Source organism: Scyliorhinus canicula, chromosome 5 (assembly GCF_902713615.1).
Source record: "Scyliorhinus canicula chromosome 5, sScyCan1.1, whole genome shotgun sequence".
NCBI lineage: Eukaryota > Metazoa > Chordata > Chondrichthyes > Carcharhiniformes > Scyliorhinidae > Scyliorhinus > Scyliorhinus canicula.
Window position 1 is genome coordinate 48,850,402 of NC_052150.1, and position 19,925 is coordinate 48,870,326.

At 43.2% G+C, this 19,925-nt stretch overlaps 1 protein-coding gene across 7 annotated transcripts in view; it reads right to left on the reverse strand.

The window, feature by feature from the left end:
* Positions 1 to 19,925, reverse strand: part of LOC119965968 (F-actin-uncapping protein LRRC16A-like) — a 458,632-nt gene that overhangs the window by 340,675 nt on the left and 98,032 nt on the right. For all 7 annotated transcript variants that reach the window (XM_038797016.1, XM_038797019.1, XM_038797017.1 and 4 more), the window contains exon 4: positions 1,465 to 1,524. In XM_038797016.1, coding sequence (XP_038652944.1) covers positions 1,465 to 1,524 — 60 coding nt within the window. The remainder of the gene's footprint in view (positions 1 to 1,464; positions 1,525 to 19,925) is intronic.

Genomic DNA, 19,925 nt, shown 5'->3' on the forward strand with positions numbered 1-19,925 from the left:
ATCATTCCTGGTGAGGTACGTCATTTGAAATACATAGCTACATAACTACTTCACGGCTCCAGAGTGGATGATTAGATCAATTTTGCAACATGTTTACAGGCAAGCAAAGTGGCAAAATATAAATACCAAAGCTACTTGCTTATGGATTGAATGGGGATAGATGTTCACATTTGGCAAAGAGGGCTCCACATAACTGCAATGCAGATATTCCTACTTAATGCGCCAAAGATTGGGCCTTTCAATATTGATTCAATGTCTCAAACGAGATGGTCCCAATCCTGGTCACAGTAGCCACCCATGGCAGTGGTTGCTTGTCACAGATGAAAAGGGGGCGAAGCAGCAGGCAAGTCACTCCATAATACACCATAAAATTCCTACAGTGCAGGAGGCCATTCGCCCCATCGGGTCTGCACCGACCCCCTGAAAGAGCACTCTACCTAGTCCCAGTGCCCTGTCCTATCCCTGTAATTCGCACATAGATCTTTGTCAATCCACCTAACCCGCACATGTTTGGACAATGGGAGGGAACCAGAGGAAACCCACTCAGACACAGGGTGAATATGCTGATGCCACAGAGACAGCCACCCAACATTGGAATTGAACTAGAGTCCCTGGTGCTGTGAGGCAGCAGTGCTAACCACTGTGCCACCCGATACTCCTAGTACAGAGCACTGCACCGCCTCGAAGTCAATTAGTTTCATTTGTTGGAAATCAAGTTCCTGAGCCACATATGTGGCCAGAAAATGTGTCATGATAATCTAAGGCAAGCAAGTAAGATGAAAATACAGAGAAAATAACTAAAATGAGAGCGAATGAAGAAATAAATTCTCACTTTAAATTTAAAACTAAACGAGCAGAACAAAGTTACTGTTGGAAAATCAAGGCTTAATTGACCAAGATACAAGTTTGTAAAATTAAAATTCTGCATATAATGCAAATCTGGAAAAAAAAATAGAAAATGTTGGAAATGCTCAGCAAGTGGATATAAGTATAGCTGATTCCCAAAGGTCAAAAATAAATTTATATGTAGGCAACAAGAATCAAGTACAATATTCACTTGGGTTACTTTCGTCGCTTTCTGCAATTCAACAAGCTATTCCTATTCAAAATTTGCTTGAATTTCACATGTAATTCAAGTAGATTACTTAGAACATTAACATCCCTAAAATTATGAGGTCTAGACTGGTTTCTTTTTTATATATAAATTTAGAGTACCCAATTCTTATTTTCCAATTAAGGGGCAATTTAGAGTGGCCAATCCACCTTCCCTGCACATTTTTGCATTGTAGGGGTGAGGCCCACGCAGACACAGGGAGAATGTGCAAACTCCACACAGACAGTGTGGACGGGGCCGGCATTGAACCCGGGTCCTCGTGAGGTAGTAGTGCTAACCATTGTTCCACCGTGCTGCGTTAGGCTGGTTTCTAACAGTTATAGATATTCGATCAGTAGAGTGAAACTCACCTGTGCAGGCTTACAGCAATTTATTCCTTGAATCTCCAGATAGTTGAAAGTGAGTTCCAACTGCAAAATAAAAAGGAGCAGGGTAAGAAAACAGAAGAAAGATTATTGCATTGCATATTGATGATTAACAGCATAGGGATAATTTAAAATCTAATGTGTAGATCATAGAATTTACAGTGCAGAAGGAGGCCATTCGGCCCATCGAGTCTGCACCAGCTCCTGGAAAGAGCACCCTACCCAAGGTTAACACCTCCACCCTATCCCCATAACCCAGTAACCCCACCCAACACCAAGGGCAATCTTGGACACTAAGGGCAATTTATCATGGCCAATCCACCTAACCTGCACATCTTTGGACTGTGGGAGGAAACCGGAGCACCCGGAGGAAACCCACGCACACACGGGGAGGATGTGCAGACTCCACACAGACAGTGGGCCAAGCCGGAATCGAACCTGGGACCCTAGAGCTGTGAAGCGATTGTGCTATCCACAATGCTACCGTGCTCCCCCGTGTAGATAGAACACATAGCACACAGAGTTAAAAAGTGCAATATTTTTATTGTGGGGTACACAAATAATTTTTGCCAGAAACCTTGATTGATGAGTCAATAAAAATAAATGCCGTTTCCTGCATGGAGGATGTCCCATGCTATAAATGAAATGATGCTGCAATGGTTGATTATACAAACACTGGTTCTAAATTTTAATGGTGAAATGAATTAAATATTTGAAGCAGGTAGACCATACCAAGGATCAACTTGTATGTCTCCAAAGTGAAAATTATAGTAAAGCACCCTTTATGTGCTAAGAGGTACAATATATTACATTACATACAACTGTGCATAGTCATGCATGGTGGGGCTGGGATGGGGGAGGATGGTTTGGGGGAGGTCACGTGAAGGAAGATTTAAAATTTGAAGAGAAAGGTAGAGAAGTGCAACAATGTTGGTAAAAACAAGCAGAGTAAATCAGGAAAGGCAGTGCGTTTAATAGGAATCGGCAGCAGCACAAAATAGTCCACGTAAAAATAAATATCACAGAATGGTTACAGCACAGGAGGCCACTCAGCCTTTCATATCCATGCTCATTCTCCAATGGGGCAATTCACCAAGTGCTATTCCACGGCCTTCTCCCTGTATCCCTGTCCATTCTTCCCTTTCAGCTAATAAACCAGTTCCCTCTTGAATGCCTCCATTAAACCTGCCTCCACCACACTCTCAAGCAGTGCATTTGAGATCTCAATGACACACCGTGATAAAGTTTTCCCTCGCGACTCAATTGCTTTGTATGCCAATTACCTAGAGTCTATGCCTCTTGTTCCTTTTCCATCTACCAATGGGCCAATTGTTCCCTCTGTACCCTGTCCAGACTCCTCCTGATTTTGAACATCTCTATCAAATCCCCTCTCAACCGTCTCTTGATGATTACTTTAATAATCAATCTCTCAACCTATCCTGCCACCTTCAATGACTTCTGCAAATATACACCCAGGTCCCTCCATTCAGTCACCTGAGGAAGGAGCAGTGCTCCGAAAGCTCGTGTTTGAAACAAACCTGTTGGACTTTAACCTGGTGTTGTAAGACTTCTTACTGTCCTCTGTTCCTGCACCTCCTTTAGAGTTGTACCCTTTATTTTGTGCCATCTATCTACATTCTTCATACCAAAATGAATCACTTCCCACTGCATGCATTAAATTGCATCTGCCGCTTGTTGACTCATTTCGCCATGCTCTCTGTCCATTTTACATTTTACATCATGGTCACTGCTAACAATGCTTTCAACTTTTGCAATTGCGCCATGTACAGCAAGGTCTAAGTTATTGATGTAAGGAATAGAAAGGGTCCTAAACATCAATCCCGGAGTAACTCCAAGGCAAACCTCCTCCAGTCTGTCAAAGACCCATTTTTAACAATCTCAGTTTTCTTGTCACTCAGCCAATTTCGTTCCAACACTGTCTTTTATGCCTGGAATTATAACTTTACTCAAGTTTTTTGTTCAGCACCTTAATCAAATGCTATTTGAATACCCATGAACACCATACTAACAGCATTATCCTCATCAACTCTCTTTGTTACCCCATCAAAAAGTTCCAGCAAGTTAGTTAAACATGATTTCCCCTTCCTTAACAAATCCATAATTTCTTTCCTCAATTAACACACCTTCACCCAAGTGACAATTAATTTTCACTTAATTTATAATTCCTAGGACCTTACCCACCATTGAGGTTAAACTGACTGGCCTATAGTTTCTGGGCTTATCTTTGAATCCTTTTTGAACAAGGATGTAAAATTTGCAATTCTCCAGTCTTTTGGCACTACCCCGGAGTCGAAGGAACACTTGAAAAGTACGACCAGTGCCTCTGTAATTTCCACTCTCGCTTCCCTCAGCATCCTTGGTTGCACCTCATCCCATCTTGGTACCCTATCAAGTATTTGGAAATCCAACATCAATGGGATCAGAATGGATAATGGCTGTATGAATTGGAGTCACTTGTTGGCAGGAAATGGTACCTGAACAATGGGCAAAGGAAAGATAGTTCGTGCACAGCCTGTATATTCCCACAAAGTGGGAAATGTCGAGCAAACAAATCCAGTGCTCTCTGGATGGCAAAAAGAGATAGAAATTAAGATGAAAGAGGAAAAATATGACCATGTCAGGTATCGGGTGGAATACATAATATAGAACCATAGAATTCCTGAAGTGCAAAGGAAGGACATTCAGCCCATCAAGTCTGCACCAACCTCTGAAAGAGCACCCTACCTCGGCCCACCTCCCCACCCTATCCCCAAACCTCATAACCCTGCACATCTTTGGACACCAAGGGGCAATTTAGCATGGCCAATCCATCTAAACTGCACATCTTTGGACTGTGGAGAGGAAACCGGAGCACCCGATAGAAACCCAAGCAGACATGGGGAGAACGTACAAACGCCACATAGACAGACATCCAAGGCCGGAATCGAACCTGGGTCCCTGGCTCTGTGAGACAGCAGTGCTAGCCACTGTGCTACCGTGCCGCCCATAGGCTGAATAGAGAATATTCAGGGGGGAAATGAAAAAGCAAATAAGGGAAGCAAAGAGAGAGTACATAAAGAGACTGGCAAGGAACATAAAAGGGAGTCAAAAGGTTCTCTACAAGCATACATGTAGTAAAAGGGTGTTAAAAGAAGAAGTGGGGTTGAGTAGGGACCAAAACATGTATTTACACATGGGAGGCAGGGGGCATAATTGATGTATTAAATGAATACTTTTCATCCACCTTTTTCAAGAAAAAAGATGCTACTCAGGCTACAGTGAAAGAGGAGGTGATTAATACACAGGAAGGATTTAAAATGGATAATGAGGAGATATTGGATGGGCTATCTCTAATTAAGTTGATACGCGCCGGGGCCAATTGAGATGCATCCAAGGACAATGAGGAAATTTACATTTGTTAGCAGAATAGCCTGTCCCAGAACCACTCGGCTGCATGACCGAGACTTGAGCCGTTTGAACTGCTTTAATGATACAGCTTCTGCGTTTTTTCTTCACTTGCGATTTATGATCAACCTGCCTGCCTTTGCCCTCCATCTCTCTCAAATCTCACCGGAAATTACCCTGCATTTTGCCGAGGGTGTGAACTTACTTCCGGAATATTACATCTTCAATGAACACAACCTGCAAACAAGGTCCTAGGACCAAGACCAGGAACTCTGCCAGCCAAAATCACCTGAAAGAACCTTCATTCACTTACTGGACTCACATGAAACCCAAATTCTTATTTTTATCATGGTTTTCACTCCGAAAATCTCTTTTCTTTTATCCCTCTTCTACTGTACAAACGCAAAAAAGGGTGAACATTGTGAAACCCCTTCCCGTATTTTGTGTGCGTGTATAAAATTAACCAGCCCTCTTATTTAAACACATCTTCAGCTTGCTGCGGGATTATTAATAGAGGACTGAAACATTCCATTATTGAAAGGTCGGAGAAAATACACCACCACCACTAATGAAGGGTGAAATTAAAAACACTATTTTGTTTACGGGTGGTGAGGGGTGAAATCAGGGCTGTGTAAATTAACTGGCCTCCTGTCCATAACGAATCTAAGAACGCTGAAGTGAAGTAATGAAATACCACTTCATTTAGGAAAGGAACCTAACCATTCCATATCATTCCAGCATTCTGGATGTACACCAGTCATCCACAAAACAAATCTGATCAAAAATTGCTTCGGTACAACTGCAAAAAGAGAGACCCTCCAAACTTATATAGTAATGTAACAAAATCTTTGTGCATAGTTATGAATGAAAGAGGATTGTTTTTAACCTGACCAGTTTTGCTTTGTACAAATAACTCCAATGTATGAAAGGAATGCCTACAAGTCAAAAAGATAAAGAAGTGGGCTAAATAAATGGTTAAAACAGGATAGAAGTAACATAGGGGCCTCACGGTAGCATGGTGGTTAGCATCCATGCTTCACAGCTCCAGTGGTCCCAGGTTCGATTCCCGGCTGGGTCACTGTCTGTGTGGAGTCTGCACGTCCTCCCCGTGTGTGCGTGGGTTTCCTCCGGGTGCTCCGGTTTCCTCCCACAGTCCAAAGATATGCGGTTTAGGTGGATTGGCCATGCTAAATTGCCCGTAGTGTAAGGTTAATGGGGGGATTGTTGGGTTACGGGTATACGGGTTACGTGGGTTTAAGTAGGGTGATCATTGCTCGGCACAACATCGAGGGCCGAAGGGCCTGTTCTGTGCTGTACTGTTCTATAGGAACAGGAGTAGGTCATTCAGCCCCTCGAGCCTGCTCCGCCATTTAATTGACATCATGGCTGATCTGTGGCCTGACTCCATATAACTGTCTCCGGCCCATATCCCTTAACATCTTTGCTTAACAAAAAAAATCTACCTCAGATTTTAAGTTAACAACTAATGTAGCGTCAATTGTTGTTTGTGGGAGAGAGTTCCAAACCTCGACCACCCATTATGTGTAGGAGTGCTTTCTAACATTTCTCCTGAATGGTCTACTTTTTAGACTATACCCCCTAGTTCTAGAATCTTCAACTAGTGGAAACAGGTTATCAATATCTATCCTGTATTTTCCTGTTAATACCTTGAAGACCTCAATCGGATCACCCTTAACCTTCTAAATTCTAGAGAAAACAGGCCTAATTTGTATAATCTCATCTCATAACTTAACTCCTGAAGTCCGGGTACCATTCTTGTAAATCTGTGTTGCACTCACTCCAAGGCCAAAATATCCTTCCTATGTTGTGGTGCCCAGATCTGCTCATGGTATTCCAAATGAGGTCTAACCAGAGCTTTGTAAAGCTGCAGCATAACTTCTGGGTCTTTGTACTCCAGTCCTCCAGATATAAAGGCAAGCATTGCATTAGGCCTTCTTGATTACTTTCTGCACTTTCATGGCATTTTAGAGATCGATGTACCCGAACCCCCATGTCTTTGGACATCCATTGAATTTAGCTTCATGCCATCTAGAAAGTATCCTGATGTATCTTTTGGTCCAAAATAGATAACCTCACACTTGCTTCCAGTGAAATCCATCTGCCGCAATTTTGCCCAGTCACCTAGTCTATCAATATCCCTTTATCATTTTATGCTGTCACCTACATTGCCATCAAACTTTGTGCCATCAGCAAATTTGCATATATGACTTTCTATGCCATTGTCCAAGTCGTTAATGCAACATGGGGTAGAGGTTGCCACATCAGAAGCAGGACAGTGTTCTTTTTGGTTTGGTGTATGAATTCCAGACACTGATTGAAAGAGATTTTACTTATTGGCAGTGCACATGATACATGTTCATATCATAAGATCATGAACTTCGGAAGCAAAATGTCACGTGCAAGATCATGACACCCAAAGTCTCAAAAATGGTTCACATATAGTAAATACACGGTATGCTTCTTTAAAAAAATTATCACAAGAAAAAATGTCACAATTAGCCATTTAAATTGGAGTTTTGCTGAATTAAAGCTGGGCACATTAATGTCAGATTTGCTGAGGAATTTTCTTTATTGCGTCTGATCATTACTGCAATGCTAGTGGCACATGGAACAGGAATTTGAATCAGTATTTCCCTAATATTTTAGTCTTTTAATATGATCTTTGAGAGTGATAGGCAGACCCAATTCAGGAAACTTCACTTCCTGCACAGAATAATTACTGGAAACATTAGATTAAAATACAATGATGCTCTAATTACCTTTGTGACCAATACAGGAAAATCTCCAAGGGGATTTCCTTCAAATAAAAAGTTTAGTCAACATTTTCTGAATAGTTAGATTTGTATGACAAATGTTTAAATTGAATACGTCAGCTTAATGAGTTTAAACTCTATTTGAGTGATTGTGTAATTGCTTTCTTTAAGAAATTGTTCTGTTTTCATTGGTGATGACCTATATTTTTAACCAAATATTTAGGCCTCTCATTCGCTGACAAATGTTCATCAAAGACCTTCAGCAATGACAAAATCTATTTTGCTGCCATCTTTAATAATAAAAGACTTCTCCCACCAATAAGATTCCAAATACGTTGCAGGAAACCAATAAATACCACAAAAGCGTTTTAAAATTCAAGTCCATTTCATTGTAAATTAGAAGGTTCTAGGGGGCCAACTGCGGCATTCAAGGTTATGAAATGCAACAAGGAAATTGTGAAAAATGGCTTTGGCTGTTTGGGGAACTGGTAACATTGGGTCGCATAAATTCAGGATGACGACGCAAAAATGTTTCCAGGAGAGAATGATGAAGAGAATGGAATACTTTACCATATAGTGGTTTTTGAAGCAGAGATCAGAAAGTTATTTAAATTGGTTTTGAAAAGGAAAACTTTGCAGAAGAATATAGAGAAATGGCAGGGAGACGGGACTGAATGGCAAGTTGGAGAGCCATCACTAACCCAGATTAATGAACTAAAAGGTGTCCTTCGGTGCTGTAATTTATATGATTCAAGATGATGTAATAGACTGCTTTAAAAAATAAAATTACAGCATTGCAAACACGTTGTTGAATTGGCTTACAAGTTTAAAAGCCATGCACACTCTACCATAATTGATGTGCTCTCAAATTCCCATGGTTTTAAATTATTGCAATCACCTGCTAGATAGAGTAAGTATTCCTTCATTCTGCCAATAGTTTTAATGTCTACTGAGGTTTAAATGAAGAAATTATACTTGGGCAAAGGGCAAGGTGCAAGTTTGGCAGAATTATATACAGAATACAAGTCCGATGCGACACCGGCCACAAATCTCGCAAATGAGTTCTAGGTCAGTGATTCTGAACCGAGAGTCCATGAAAAGGTTCCAAGGAGTTCCCCAAAACTGGCAGTGGGAAAAAAAATTGACCCAAGCAGCACAGTCTAGTTTGATTGGAACACTGCTTTTACAGAATGCTGAACTCAGGAAATTTGGTGAGCGAGGGAATCTTAAAACCTCGTCAAATATTGCATTTAGCATTAACTTCAAGTTAAGGCTGAGTTTCTGTCAGTCTGAGTGGTAAACAAGCTGCCTGCTACTGGCAGCTGAACAGTTATTACTGCTTTGTAAGAGTGCTTAATGCAAGGAATTTAGTGAGTGAGGGAATTGTACACAGCGAGTGCTGAGGTGCTGTCCCAATCTTTTACAAAACAAATAGAATGGAAGCAGGGTCAGAGAGCTGAAGTCTAGAGGCATTTATTAGTTAAGTAGTTAGGTGATAGAGTTTTAAAGCTGCTCTTTCTCAAGTCAGACAGCTGCTTAACCTTGGAAGGGGAAAGTACGAGTAAAGTATTAAATTTAATATAGCTATAGGTGACTGTTGAATAAGACTGGAAATAAATAAATAAGGCTAGTTTAAGATATGGCAGGGCAGGTTGTGTGTCCATGTTGCAGAATGTAGGAGTTTATGGACAAGGAGATTATCCTGAGCAAACAAGTCTGCAGGAGATGTCTCCATCTCAATTCTCTCTGGCTCAGATTCATTAAGCTGGAATGCAGGTCGGGCACACTCCCAACAGATAAAAGGAGGGAGGACCTTTCGGGCAGTTTTACCAGAGCACAGGCAGTCATACCCAGGAGAAAGACACATGTTCAGGAATGGGAGGATGTGACGGATAGGGAGCTAGGTAGTTCGGATTTAGGAGAGGTTGAGGAGAAGGTCCCACAGTCACTGATCCTATGCAACAGATACAACATATTCGCTCTTTGTAAGGACAAGACGACTGCAGGAAGGACAACCAGACTGCAGAGCAAAACACAATGGTACAGAAAGCTTCGAAAGGGGAGGAAAAATGGAATAGAAATGTGGCAGTGATAAGGGACTCTTATAATTTGGGGGATAGTTTCCTCTGCATCAAGGAACAAGAATTCCCAATGGTGTGTTGCCTACCGAATACCAGCGCACGGTATGTCTCATGGCAGCAGGAGAGGAACTTGGAAAGGGAGGGAAGAATTCAGTTGTCATGGTTCAGGCTGGGACCACTGATGCAGATGGGAACAAGGAGGAGATCCTGGTGAAAGAGCATCAGGAGTCAGGCTCTAATTGAAAAGTAGGATTGGAAGTGCATTATTCTCTGGATTATTGCCAGAGTCCCAAGCAAATTGGAATAGGATTAGGCAGATCAGGTTAATTAACACATGGGTAAAGGGCTGGTGGGGGTAAGAGGCGTTTTATTTCAAGAGACACTGGCACCAGTTCTGGGACAGGAATGAGCTGTACCAATAGGAAGGGCTCCACCCGAAGCAGGATGGGACCAGTGTCCTAACAGAAACGGGTAAATAGGCAGATGGCAGAGGCATTAAACTAGTAGGATGTGTGGAATGATGTACAAGGAACGTACATATCCCAGTGGCATATGTGCGTGTCAAATATTTTTGTACGCCACAGTCCTTCTTTCTCCACTTGCGCATACCGTTTCTCTGCGTCGGCCAATGTCCGAGATGCAAATGCGATAGGCCGATCAGAACCACCTTCCATTACAGAGCGATCACAGCCCAACACAGTAAAGGGATGCTTTGCAGGTCAGTAAGAGTGGCCTCGAGGAGTCAAAATGAGTACGCAGTCTTGAAGAGGAAAGCTGCTGTTGTTTTACTTTGGCAAACGCTGCCTGTTTCTCAGCACCCCACGTCCAGAGTTGTTTGATTTGATTTATTGTCACATGGCCACAGAAACATACTTTTCACTGTACTTCGGTACAAGGGAACGTACACAGTATTTATATAGTAGAAAAAAAGAATAATCGACAAGAGTACATTGACAAACAGTGATTGGTTACAGTGCTGAACAAAGGGCCAAACAAAGCAAATACATGAGCAAGAGCAGCACAGAGCGTCGTGAATAGTGTTCTTACAGGGAACAGATCAGTCCGAGGGAGAGTCGTTCAGCAGTCCAGTAGCTGTGGGGAAGAAGCCTTTCTTTAGTAGTCTACAGAGGGGGGGGGGCAATATGGTGGCCAACCCCAGAAGGAACATTCCATAATAATTGATCAACCCTAGGAAAGCCTGAAGTTACATTGGTCCCCCTGGCACCGGGGTGTGGCGGTTGGTCGGGACCTTCTCCTCATATGGGGTGCAGACCGTGGTGGCCCATGCAGTTCTTGCATCTTCTCTGTGTAAGCCTTCAGGTCCTCAGGCACAGTCTGGTTCCCGTACTGCACCATGTGCTTGATGTGGGAGAGCTGTGGGTAGGTCTGGGTCCAGCCCCAGATGCGAGATGCTGTGACTAGCAGTGACTCCATGAAATGGGTGGCAGCTATTATCTCATCGGTGATGGCAGGAGTAGCTGGCTTAACGGGCAGTGTTAGTTGGCTCAAAACGTCAGCGTGGGGTATGTGGACCTTGGAGCAGTGCTCCAATACTAATCGTATGCTACCAGTGATAACGCCCAGCTCGGGCGGAGGCTATGGGAGGAATCGCTCGGTTGTCCTTGAAGAGCCCCAGAAGGGGCTTTGTAGTCCGTCAGGGCGGTGAAATGGTGCTTGTAGACGTACTGCTGAAATTTTGGTACGCCAAAAGTCACAGTCCTTCTTTCTCCACTTCCGCGTACCGTTTCTCTGCGTCGAGCAATGTCCTAGATGCAAATGCGAAAGGCCGCTCGGAACCGCCTTCCATTATGTGGGCGATCACGGCCCCAACACCGTAAGGGGATGCGTCGCAGGTCAGTAAGGGTGGCCTAGAGGAGTCAAAATGAGTAAGCAGTCTTGAAGAGGAAAGCTGCTGCTTTTGTTTTACTCTGGCAAACGCTGCCTGTTGCTCACCAACCCATGTCCAGAGTTGTTTGATTTGATTTATTGTCACATGTACCAAAATACAGTGAAAAGTATGTTTCTGCAGCCAAGCAAATGTACACAGTACGTATATAGTAGAAAAAAAAGAATAATCAACAGAGTACATTCACAAATGGTACATCGACAAACAGTAATTGGTTACAGCGCGGAACAAGGGGCCAAACAAAGCAAATACATCAGCAAGAACAGCACAGGGCGTCGTGAATCAGTCTGAAGGAGAGTCGTTGAGGAGTCTAGTAGCTGTGGGGAAGAAGCCTTTCTTCAGTAGTTTATAGAGGGCGGGCAATATCGTGGTCAACCCCAGAAGGAACATTCCATAATAATTGATCAACCCTAGGAAAGCCTGAAGTTCCATTGGTCCCCTGGCACAGGGGATGGTCAGGGCCTTCTCCCCACATGGGGTGCTGACTGTGGCGGTCCAAGCGGTACTAGAGGAACATCATCTCGGCTGCATTGAAGGCACACTTCTCTCGGCAGAGACGGACGCCAGCTTCCTCAAAGCGTTGTAGTAATTCTGCCAAATTGTGGAGGTGCTCCTCGTCGGGTAAACCGGTTATCAACTAAGTAGAATGCCAGGTGCAGTAATTCCCCACAAGATGTTTTTCATTATCCTCTGAAATATTGCACACGCTGAGGGGACTCTGAATGGTGACCGAATATAGTCACGAGTCCCCGGTGCGTGTTGATAGTGATGAATTTTCTTGGCTCGGGGGCCGGGCCAGTTGGAGATGTGCATGGCTCACATCCAGCTTGCTGAATACAAGTCCACCGCTGAGCTTGTCATACAGATTCTCGATCCTGGGGACTGGAGAACGGTAAAAGCGTTATACCCAGTTCACTGTCATTTTATGATCCCCGCAGAGACGCAACAACCTGTCGGGTTTCAATTTTTAAAAATAAATTTAGCGTACCCAATTATTTTTTCCAATTAAGGGGCAATTTAGCGTGGCCAATCCACCTAACCTGCACATCTTTGGGTTGTGGGGGTGACACCCACGCAGACATGGGGAGAATGTGCAAACTCCACACGGACAGTGACCCAGGGCCTGGATTCGAACCCGGGTCCTCCATGCCGCAGTCCCAGTGCTAACCACTACGCCAAATGCCGTCTCCTCACCGGACTTCATTACCGGTACAATCAGCGACACCCAGTCAGAGAATTGTACTGGTCTTATGATCCCCAGGTTCTCCACGCGTCCAATTCCGCATCTACCTTTGGAGGCAAAGCGTACGGAATGGGGCGGGTGCAGAAATAGCATAGCTGGGCCATGGGGTCCACACTTCGGGCTACTGCCCCCCTCACGGTCCCCAAACCTTCCTGGAATATGGTCAGAAATGTGACCAATATCCCTTTGGGGCCATGTGGGTGCATTTGGCAAACCCTCTGCCAGTCTAAGATGTTGGAGCCAATTGCGCCCCAACAGTCTCCTATGTACAATGACTAATGGTAAATTGGCTGATTGGTGGCTGTATTCAATGGGGATAGTAGCCGTACCTGCAATTGTGAGAGGCTCCCCTGTGTAGTTCGCCAGCCTTGCGTTGGTATCCTGGAGAGTCAGCAGACAAATCCCATATCGTATGCGGTTGAAGGTATGTCAACTAATAACAGACACTGCAGCCCCCATACAGAGTTCCATGCCGGTCGTGTCCATTCACCTGGAGTGAGTTTTGGATGGGAGCAATTCTTGGTGCCGCCACACATTGAAGTTGTTGATACTGGTCGTCATCGTCCTCCACTTGGTGGGCCGCGTCATGGGCGGGGCAGTCATGCCCAGCAGTGCAGCGGGTGGGTGGCTTCTCACAGGGCCTTCTGTGCCCGCTGCAAGCCGACAATATACTCCTGGTCCTCTGGTCAGGGGGAAAGGTTTGACAGTGTGCCCACGGCCTTTCCAGTGTCTCGCCCCTTGCCTGTAGGTGTCCCAATGCTGGTGAAAGGGTTCTTCATTCTTGGCGTTTTGTGGGAGGCCTGTTTTGGCAAGCTAAACTGAGCACCGTCATCCCCTGGATTTCTTGACCTCCCTGTTCAGCCCTTTCCCTATATACTGCAATTTCCAGAGTTCTTAGGAGATTTAAACGACCCTCAGCTAGTAGTTTTCTGTGCGTGGCCGCATCACAGATCCCACATACTAACCCGTCACGTAATGCTTCACCTTGGGCCTAAGCGGCCGTATGGAACGGGAAACAGCGCACGATCATGGGGAGCACGGGAGCATAGTGGGTAGCACTGCTGCTTCACAGAGCCAGGCTCCCAGGTTCGATTCCTGGCTTGGGTCACTCTCTGTGTGGTGTCTGCATGTTCTCCCAGTGTCAGTGCGGGTTTCCTCAGGGTGCTCCGGTTTCCTCTCAAATCCCGAAATGTTAGGTGAATTGGACATTATGAATTCTCCCACTGTGTACCCAAACAGGCGCCAGAATGTGGCGACGAGAGGATTTTCACAGTAACTTCATTGCAGTGTTAATGTGAGCCTACTTGTGACAATAAAGATTATCAGTGGCGGCTCCAGGTCAAAATGCTCCCCCAACACGGCTATCAGGGAGGCGAATGAGCGTGTATCCGGAAGGTCCAAGTGGGTTAGGCCTTTTATAATGCTGTAGATGGGAGCCCCCCCCACTAGCTGTCAGTAAGGTAACAGTTTGGTACTCGTTGCCAATAATTGCGTTAGTGCAGAAGAAAAACTGCATCCTCTCTATGTACTGCCCCCAGTCATCAGTATGCCTGATATGCAGCACGCTGATGGCTTCAATAAGGCCTGACAAGTCATAAACCGGGCGTGGAGCAACTGGTTTCGACGGCTGCTCTAATGAATCCTCGTCACCAGTGTTAGATCTGAAATAAACAGCCACGCATGAACAGTAGTTTACAAAAGCACCCAGGTCGGGGTTTTATACTAGAAGGGCTACTCCTGTTAAGGAGAAGCCCTGTCCCATTACCGGGGAAGTTCATATTCCCCAGAGGGCACGAAAAATCTGATGGTTCCTATCCAGTGACCTCCGCTGGGATTATAACAACAGACAAAAGCTTTTTTATTGAACTTCAAAAATATTTAGAATTGGTCTTTCAAAATGGATTGTTGCCATTCAAATATAAACATACAAAATGTAAAATAGTTGGCAACTAATCAAAGTTCTATTTTCAACATACATTTGTGCTGACAAACCAATAAAAAGCTAGGCACAGCCGCAGTATATTTTGTAGAATCGGTGTACAGCAACATGGGGATTTTTACAAATAGGTAAAGAACCAAAACAATGGCCTAGATTTTACTTTCTGTGACAAATGAATGACACCAGCCATTAATTACATTTGCCCCAAAAAGTTCAGTGGGCACTAGATTTTGCAGTTGACTAGAAAGCTATTTTAATGCAGCACCCTCCATAGAGGATCTTGGACCTGTGTAAACAGAACAGGCAATGGTATATCTCCATAACCAATCAAACTGATGTTGCTAAGCAGCAGAGTCTGAACCAGGAATTGCTAATTAAGGACATTTAATCTAAGACCAGATCATTTGCAGAGGAAAGAAAGATGGAATTACGAGAGTGACTGTTTAACCAGAAATAAAGTTCAAAAAAAAAATCTCCGTCAACAATTAAAAGCTGAAGGAATGAAACTTCACACTTCACATGTATTCAATACCAGAGAGGTGTTAATTTTGTAATGAAGATTAATCACACGGTTAAAAATTTACTTCAGCTGGAATGGACAAACTCTAATCTTTTCTTACATTTCTAGTGAGTCTGTACTATCATGAGGTTCCACGACTGGGTGGCGAGTCTCTCAGCACAATACGAATATAGTGCAGCTTTAGGAGGAGCAGAAACATTTCCTCATTCCCTCGAGTGGACGACTGTTCACCAAAGTTGTTATTAAAGCGTAATCGGACAGCATTGAGCACCAAGCTCATTGTTACCCCCACCATAGAATTTGGGCAAATAAGATGTTTTGCATGACAGAATGAATTATAGCGTAGAGAATGAATTTTCCTGTGATAGTCAAAAATAACTTCATAAAGTAACAAAGTTACTTCACATATTCAACCTGCGCATTATATGGTTTGAGTTGTAATTTGAAGTTCTAAATTAGATTACTGCCTTGTAATTGGTTGCTATTATCCTCAACGTTCTGTCACAAATTGGCCAAGCTAAGAAAATGAAGTGTGCAGGGCCATATGTGTTTATGGGAAAGGTGAATGATGCAATAGGCCAGGACACTATTTCTCCATTGATATGCCAAATGAGGTGAGACACTGAGCAGGATTAACCGACCAACCCGACATGTGTTTTTCAGCGGCGGAGGTAGCCTCCTAGCGGGATTTACCAACCCCGTCGTTGTCAACGGGATTTCCTGGTGGCTGCGCCCCACCGTCGCCGCGAAACCTGTGCGCCGGCATGGGACCGGAACGTCGCGGCGGCATGAACAGCCAGTAAATCCCGACCAGTGTCCTTTTTATTAAAAATATTACGTTAAACAACTATTATTTGTTTTCAAATTTACACTCACTCCATTCTACATTTAAAATGACTGACTAAAGTCAGTGTCCTATATATCAAACTTGTTTTCCAGAGTAACAATTGAAAATTAATTTCAGCTTTTTCAATTCAGCATTTCAAGAGACACATTTTGCTTTGAACACAAAAGGTAACTTAAGTGAAGTATATATTCTTGATAGTATTTACAGCAGATTTACCTTCTTTGAAGTAATTTAATCCAGAGATAGCATAAGCAATTATACAGGCTACTAAAGGGCAGAACGGATTAAAGGAATGCACATCTGGGGCTTCAGATCCAAATCAATTCTCTTTTTATATAAATTTAGAGAACCCAGTTCTTCTTTTTTTACTAAATAAGGGGCAATTTAATGTGGCCAGTTCACCTACTCTGCGCATCTTTTTGGGTTGTGGGGGTGAGACACACGCAGACCACAGAGAATGTGAAAACTCCACATGGGCAGTGACCCAGGACCGGATCGAACCCGGGTCTTCGGCACTGTGAGGCAGTGGTGCTCAACACTGCACCTTCATGCTGCCCTGATACAAATCTATTCCAGACTGAGAAAAATCAGCTCTTATTTTCAACTGGTACAAGACTTTGCATTAAACTAAATTTGGGTAGATTCAGGCCATTTACATGGGATCAGAGCTCACAAACACCAATTACCAGTCTATTTCATTCCCTGTACTTCTGCTCTCACCCCTTCCCTTCCCCTCCCAGAACTATGATAGGGTTGCCCTCATTCTCCTTCCACCCCACCGTTTACAACAGAACATACTTGATGTGACCATCAATTCACTCGAGACACGATTGGAAGTAAACTGTGGTTTTAATAGACTTACAACTGAGCCTGCCTGCGACCAGAAGAACTGAGAGCAGGCTCACACAGCTGCAGCACTTTAGACTTCCGGTAGTGGGAGGGGCCATGGGCGGAACCATGGGCGGAGCCGAGGGCGGAGCCCTGTACAAGCTCCTCATCTCCCCCTGCGGGCAGAGCCGCGCAACGGCTCACAGACAGAGCCCAAAAGGACACAAATACAGTACAGTGTGAATTACATTCACCACAATCCTCTGCCATTTTTCCATCTCTAGCGGGATGCCACCACTATACATATCCTCACCTCCCCTTTGAGCACCCCAAAGTGACTACCCTTCCACCACAAACTGGTCCACTCTTTGGTTATTCCCATTGTTGACACCCTTTCCTATGACACCTTTCTGTGCAAGCACAGGAAATACACCATCTGCCTTTTACTTTCTCTCCATCCAAGATCCCAACCACTCCTTTCAGAGGATAGGGCAATTTATTTGTACTTCTTTCAATTTAGTAATGAGTCTTTGCTGCTCACAATGTGATCTGTTCCATATCTGGGAGACCAAATGCAGACTCGGTGGCTGCTTTGCGGAACACTTCAAATTCAGTCCCAAACATGACACCCGAGCTTTCAGTCCCCTGTCATTTGAATTCTCCACCTTGCTCTCACTCTGACCTGTCCTTGGCCTCCTTCAGCATTCCATAGAAAATCAATGTAGGCTCAAGTGCCTCGTTTTCTGACTGGGCACTTTACAGCCTTCTGGAATCAATATTGAGTTCAACAAATTTAAATCAAACCCTCTGCCCCTCATTTTATTTCATGTTTTGCAGGTTTGGTTCTCTCAAACATCTTTCTCAATTTCTTTACTTTGTGTTTAGTTGGCTGTTATCTTCTTTTTTCACTTTTCCCATTACTACTTCCTTTGCACCATGAAACCCTTTGTCTTTTAATCTCCCCTGCCCTCCACCCTATTTCAGACTTTCCTTTTTGTTCCACTTCCTACACTAGCCCCTTTCAATTGTTCAGAAATCTGAAACATTTCTAACTTTTCTCAGTTCTGATGAAAAGTCACAGACCCAAAACATTAACTTTGTTATTTTCTCCACAGATGGTGCCAGAACTGCGGAGTATTTCTAGCATTTTCTCTTTTTACACCAATGGCCATTTTTTCGGCAATTGGAAAAATGCCAAAATTATGCCTGGTGGTGAAATAGGATTGATCAGCCTATTAGAATTGCAGTTCTGAAATGGGGTAGGATGGATGTTGGGATGGAGATGAGAAGGGTCAGCTAGAGTTAATATTTTGGGGGCATGAGTGCCTTACGCTGCATTGAGTTGGTTCCATTACCTCACCATACACCTCTAATAAAGGAAAGCTCCATTCACCAACTGTGACATATCCTGATAGTTCAATATTTAGAAGAAAAATAGGAATCCAGTCTTTAACTAGCCCATCAGACAATCGGAATCACAGATCTGATACTTGATATATGACGGAAGAGGGTTTTTTTTGCCAGTGTTGGTGAAACTTTATATCTGATGTCAGTACTCTATACCAAGATGTGCAGTGGGGAAAAATCTCAATCCCCAACAACAGGACTGTTAGCTAATTTTATGATGAATGTAGAAATATGTGTTGTATCTGTTGCAGTAATATTATTACAGAACCTAGGTTAAGGTATCCAGACTGTGTGTGTCTGCTAAAACTGTGATTCGGAAGCCGTAAAAGGTGATGTTAATGATTGATTTAAACCACTTACTTGGTTATTGATAAAGGGCTAATACATATTGCCATGATTGCTGGAGATTTCCTGGACAGTAGGTAATTTATGAGGGAGTGATATCAAGCCCTAGCTAAGCATGTTATGTGACATCTTTGTGGAATACAGACAATGTAATTAATGGGGGAGCCTGTTTTGTTAACTTTATTTTTAAGTGGCATTTGAACTGTATCGGGTTGCTTAATTGGAATTAGTAGCAGGTAGATAGTAAGTTCACATTTTTCCTTTTGTTTAAGAGATGTTTAACTCATAATTATAAGCTATTCCTTTGATGTTAATGTTGTTAATTATATGTTTAAATTAAAGTTTGTTTTAACATAAAATATACCTATTGGTCAGAATCATTACTTATGGGATGAATTAGGATTTCCTCGCAGTTTTACAAATTAAAATTTTTTTTTAGGGTTCTTGTCCAGTATTGTTACAAATGTTGCGGTCTGATCCAATATCTTAACATTGTCCATACCTTAACCAATACCTATAACAAGACTATCCATTTCATAATTTAGTGACAATGCTGGACCTTAAAACTGCTACGCTATTCGAAATGATTGGGAACTATCTGATGACCATTACATGCAGCGGTTTAGGGTGGTGAAATTACAGCTAGTAACACAATTGATACACAACAGTTCCTCTCTCAGAGAAGGAGAATCACTAAACATTCAATTTTTTTCAAGAGCAAAGCTGTCCAGGTGATTTCATTGTTATCCAAGTGAGATCGACAACAAATATAAAAGCATAAGTTCTAATCACACAGAACACACCCCATCCTGAAATTTTATATAACACTATTGGAAACAGACAAATTCTCACTTTTGATCATCTCTGGCCATTTTCACCAAATGACATTGTCACCTCTCAGGAACTATCCTCCAAGTTGTGTGTGCATGTGTGTGTAATGCAGGAAACGTCCAAAGGGGAAAGAGGTGGTGCATTGAAATTGTTTTTTTTACATGAGTTCAAACTTATTTGAAGTTGAAAAGAAGCTTCCCCAAATACTTTTATTTTCTGAGGATATGGGTGTTGCTGTCAGCATGCATTGCCCATCTCAATTGTCATTGGTAAGCATCCTTGGTGATCTACTGTAGACTCAACATCAGCTGGCAAAATGC